Source organism: Solanum pennellii, chromosome 5 (genome assembly GCF_001406875.1).
Source record: "Solanum pennellii chromosome 5, SPENNV200".
Lineage (NCBI taxonomy): Eukaryota > Viridiplantae > Streptophyta > Magnoliopsida > Solanales > Solanaceae > Solanum > Solanum pennellii.
Window position 1 is genome coordinate 74261588 of NC_028641.1, and position 5854 is coordinate 74267441.

At 27.4% G+C, this 5854-nt stretch overlaps 1 protein-coding gene across 1 annotated transcript; it reads right to left on the reverse strand.

The window, feature by feature from the left end:
* Positions 1 to 721: 721 nt before the first annotated feature.
* On the reverse strand, positions 722 to 2265 carry LOC107018880 (ethylene-responsive transcription factor 5-like). Its single transcript, XM_015219466.2, has one exon. It carries the CDS (start codon positions 2085 to 2087, stop codon positions 1131 to 1133), a length of 957 nt encoding a protein of 318 aa, XP_015074952.1. The 5' UTR covers positions 2088 to 2265; the 3' UTR covers positions 722 to 1130.
* Positions 2266 to 5854: the final 3589 nt, after the last annotated feature.

The following is a 5854-nucleotide window of genomic DNA, read 5'->3' on the forward strand; positions in this document are numbered from 1 at the left end:
GGCTGAGCCAAACAGGCTCTAAGGGCCCGTTTGGATGGGCTTAATAAAAGCAGCTTTAAAAAAGTACTTTTGAAAGTGCTGAAACTTATTTTTAAAATAAGCAGTTATGTGTTTGGATAAAAGTGCTGAAGTTGCTATGCCAAACGTGAAAAGGGAAAAATGGAAGAAAGAGATGTTAGGGTTATGTTGTAATTTGGAGATTCTATAAAAATATTAAAGACAAAAAGATAAAAATGTGGTCAACTTAAAACAGCTTATAAGCTAAAAAAAGAAAAACACCTCTACCCCAGCTTTTAACTTTTGGCTTAAAATAAGTTTTTTTTTAACTTAAAATAAGTTGTTTTGAGTATTGCCAAACAGCTAAATAAGTCAAAAATCAGCTTTTAAGTCAGTTTGACCAGCTTTTAAGCTGAGCCAAACAGGCTCTTACTCTATTAATTCATATCGACACTGAATAAGTCTATCTAACAATATTAACATTACTTCTGTTGTATATCAAATCCAATCAATTTTAACATGATAAAAAATCGTTAGTCGAAAGAATATATTTCAAATAAAAGATAAAGGTAGGAGATCTCAGAAATTAATTAATACGTAAATTAAAGATAAAAATTTAAAACAAATAACAAAAAATAGAAATATATTTGAACCTTTTCCTTCAAAATAAACCTAACCAAATTAAAATTCATATTTACATGGAAAAAAAAAGAAGCTTAATCAATGAAATAAAAAAATAATTAAAAATATCCATGATTCAAAACATTTCCATTCTCTCCCTCCATCATTCCATGTGTTTCTTCATTTGTACCTATGCTATTTTTATCCAAAATTTCCAAGAGGTAAATTCCTTATTACAACTTGAAATCACTTCATACTTGTTCAAAATATTTCATTTTAGAAACTCTCGATACAATAAAAGACTAAATCTCAGTAGATCGACACAATAAAGGTCTAAATCTCAGTGGATCATGATAGCAATATAGTTTTGCTATACAATATTTCATAACATTTTAGAAACCCTCGACATAACAAAGGTAAAAGGTCTAAATCTCAGTGGATCGTGATAGCAATACCGTTCTGCTATACAATATTCCATAACATACTCAAGAGGACTCTTTTTGGTCATTTCACTATGACACCAAAAGTTGAGAATAACCAAAATTTGAATGTGGTGATAATGGTGACAAAGGTGGCACTTCAAAAATACCTTTTCCATTTCCACAATCCCAAATTGAAGACCAATTTGAAGGTGTTAATGGAGTTGCCACCATTTGTTCTCTTTTCACCTCTTTCTTCATTACAATTCCTTCATCATTCTCCATTTCCCCTCTTACCCTTTTCCCACAATAATTCGTATTCGAATTAAACTTCACTACATTTTTCTCAATCTCATGATTTTCTTGCTTGAAATTGCTCACCTCAAGTGGGAAATTCAAGATTGCTTTACTCCCTCTGAGCCTAAATGCTGCTCTGTCATATGCCACAGCTGCATCCATTGCAGTATCGAATGTTCCTAACCAAACTCGTGTCCCCTTTCTAGTTGGATCACGAATCTCCGCTGCAAATTTCCCCCATGGCCTTTGTCTCACTCCTCTGTATCGCTTTTTCTCCGAATTTTCCACCATTTTCTCCTTAACAGAGTACTCTGTTTTTACTTCCCCTGTTTTCACCTCCCCTGTTTTTGGCTCCTCTGTTTTTGGTTCCCCTGTTTTTACTTCCCCTGTTTTTGGTTCCTCTGTTTTCTTAACAGAAGGAATCGAAATGTTTAACGAAGGTTTTCGATCATTGAAACTTCTTTTCTTTTGGGGTTTAGCTTGGAATTCAATAGTTGAGTTATCGGAAAAACGAGAGACAGATTCAAGATTTGAACTTTGAGGTGTATTGATGAAATCAGGATAAAAAGAGAAATTGCTTTCAAGTTTGATCTCAGAGGTTAATGATTCTAAAGATTCCGAATTCGATGAGGTTTGAGAATAAAGTGTACTACTACTTTTTTCTAATGAAGAAGAAGAAGAAGAAGAATTTTCCATGAAAACAACATCATCAAGAAGATGTTGTCTTATCATTGCTAGTGAAGAAGAATCCATTTTTTTTAAAAAAGTAAATTTTTCAGAAAAAAAAATGTTTTGAAAAATATTGTTAATAATTGAATTGAGTGGAAAATGAAGAGTGAAAATGGAGATTATAAAGGGTGGAAAAATTTAATTTCAATGGAGGTTTCTTAGGGCCTTCTTGGTTAGAACAAGGAAGCCACTAGTGGGGCTTATCCATTTTCATTTTTTAAAAGTATATATGGTTACCACTTGTTATTTAATATAATAATAATAATAATAATTATAGTAATAATAATAATGGATGAATAAAGATATTCTTTTTTAATAACAAAAATAATAATAATGAAATAGATGATGTTGATTTTATGTTTTTACTGTAATTCATGATGTATCCTCCACCTATGGACCCCTAATTTCTAGGTTGCTTCCTTCAATTCTTTTCAATTACTTTTCTTTCATTTTTTTACATGAAAGAATGAAGAAAATTGATACTATAGGAAATACAATGAAAAAAACAACATATATAAAGTGAAATTTTATTTAAAAGAGAATGATGTGGTTATTTTTTAATTATATTTTATAAGAATAGAGAAATTATTTTAGATAAAACTTTATATTCAAGTAAACTAATAATATAATAATTATATTTTTATTTAGTATTTTTCATTTGTAATCTACATAAATAGATTTAAAAGGAAATTTTTTGAGAGAATTGGAATGCACCTTTTTGTTATCTATTAAGGTTTAAGACTTATGAACGATCGATAAGTTCTTTTCTTATTGAGAAGTTTTCAGTTTTAACTTTAGAAGTTAAAACAACAATAATAATATATTCAGTAAAATTGAATTTAGATTTTGGAGAGGATAAAGGTATTGAAGGTAGACAGATTGTTCTCGGAAGATCCTTGGCTCAAATACAGCAAACTCAAGTGTAGCAATGACAAAACTAAAGCAAATAACAATAAAATGGTGTGATAATCAAATATAAGAAACAAAAATTATAATAATATTAGTATAATGACAATGACAAACACTATTAAAGTAAGAATTTATTTTGAATAATTTTTCTCCATAATTTTATACTTGTAATATGAATTGATGGTGTAAAATTATTGCACAACCTTTAAAATATAAAATAGATAATTTAGACTGACAAGTAACTAAACACAATAAATAAAATTAATAATTTGAAAAATAAATTATTATTCTAGTATATGATGGAAGGGATATGGGTTCACATTACATGCCCTCCCTCCCAACAAAAAAAATATGTATAACGATGTTCTATCTCTTCAAAATTACTTAAATATATATACACTTATGTTAGTAGTCAAATTTATAGTCTTATGGTACAATAATTATTAAGTGCACCTCTATAATTAAGTTTGAGGGTTCAATTTCGATGTTTTTGGTTCAATAATATAAATTTAAAAGTTAAATTCGTTAAATTTAAATATTGAATTCTTCTAATTAAGATATTGTATTCATTCTTGAAATTTTGAATCCGCCAAATTACGGCTGGTAGTTGTTTTGACTATTGTTTCAATACTAATTATATTGTTTCCCCCTACAATATAATTGTCGATGAATGAAATAAATAAATAAGAATTATAGATCATAAAGCACCAAGTAAAACAGATTAAGTAGTTCTTATTTTATCTCCGATGGAACTATTAGGCATCGTTATCGAGAAAGTTATATAAAAGAAGCTTGTTTTGTTTATTTATTGTTGTGTTTCTGATCAGGTGAACCATCCTATCTCACTATTCTGACGTCAAGCGAACAAGAATCACTACTCGAAAGTGACCTAGGGTTGTGTTTAGTAGTTCATTCTTGTTGAGTTGAATCTGATGAAAAATTGACTGTCACATATCATTTTTGATACATCCAATATTAGAATCGCACTTTAACCTATATATACTTCTACTGCATTTTTTTTAAAAAAAAAATGGAATAGTTTTTCAAACCTAATACTAGTTAATTAAGTAAAAAATCTAAAAAAAAAACTAATACTTTTAATATATATTCTTTATTGGTATCCAATCACAACTTTTTCCCAAAAATATTTCTCCACTATTTCTAAAACATATATAGCTAGTGTTTATTCCTAAGTTAACATGAAAAAATGGTTTTACATTAGATATTATTTATGTATATTGCCTTTTTTTTTTTTAATATTTGTGTTGAAAATAATTTTTAGAATTCAAAATTATGTTTTAATTGCCATTTTTCCTGAATTTTTTCGAAATTGGATGAGTGAAAGTGAAATTTTACAAAAAAAAAAAACTTATCTTAACCGGATAAATTAAATGATCAAATTTCATGGCCAGAAATTATTTCCAATATTTCTTAAGAACTACTCTAAAATGTATAGTCAAAGGGGGTGTTTAATTTATTTTCATATAGAGAAAAAAAACTAAGCCAAAGCAAAATTTAAACACTTTACCAAGAAAAGAAAAAATTATTAGTATTCTCAAAGACATAAAAAGTTGTATCATGTATGTATATCACATGAATAGAAAGTAGCTAGCAAAATATGGCACGTAATCGACAAAAATAGCATAGTTTGACTTTATTGTTCCCTTTTTAAACATATTTTTCAACGATTTTTTATATTTTAATCTGATTTTTGTATTATTATACTATCACTATTTATAGTAATAGTAACTACTATGTATATACTTAGATATACTTGACTTGTATGCAACATCAACTCAAACAAGGCAACCACAATAAAAATTTCGAATCGAGTTTGAATATGAAGAAAATTATGTTGGAAGACGTACTCATGTAGAGTTTTGCAATACGCGATTTAAATTTAATTGTGACTTGAATGCAGACTTTGAATACTATGTCGATGATTAGTGTTATCCAATATGAACTCCGCAGTCTCCAATGTGGGATCCAGAAATTGGGTGGGAAACAAAAAGGTTGTAACTAGGGCAAGCAAGTATTCGTACGAGGCAAAATTAGAATTTAAAATTTTATTTTTTTCAATTATTATATTTTAACTTATGATTCATACATAACCAATAAAAATTTTAAGATGAATTTAAGTTTAAATCAAAATTATTAAATTCGATAAAACTCGTAACCTGAATTCTAACTCCGACCCTATTTTCAACCACTTGATTAAGAGTCACTATCTTTGCTTTGGTTGCTTTAGTTTTCATCAACTTGATGTTGGCCCTAGGAATTATCCAGGTTGCTGCCTTATTTTTTTTTTCTTTTCTTTATTGTCTTTTTCTTTCTTCTAATTTTGTTTATTTTTTCTGAGGTCTAAGGGGATGAATCTGGTCACTTTCTTTAATTTTAGGGCCTATTTTATTTAAAATTGAAATTAATCGCGTTAAGAATATTTAAGATTTTAATATGTATATAAAAAATGATTTTTTTATGTATGTATTTTGTATGATTTGGCATATATATAATTTTTTGATAAATAATATTTAACTGACAATCTTTTATTACATGTAACTAAAGCAACTAAGATTAATTTTTTAATCAATCAATTATAAAATATACTAATGTAGGGATTATATATTATGTGAAATTTCTTATTGGAAAGACTTAGTCATATATTTGTAATGCACATATTCTCATAATCCTATTCATATTATAATAAAAATAAATGAGTGATATTTGAAAAAGATAAAATGTACACATAATTTATCACTAATTTGTAAAAATAGAATATAATTTTTTAAAATATCCTCGATATAGAATTCAACAATTTAAAATATAAAAAGAATACGTAATTACTCATAATAAAATAATGCAAGGTCCATCAATAACAAATA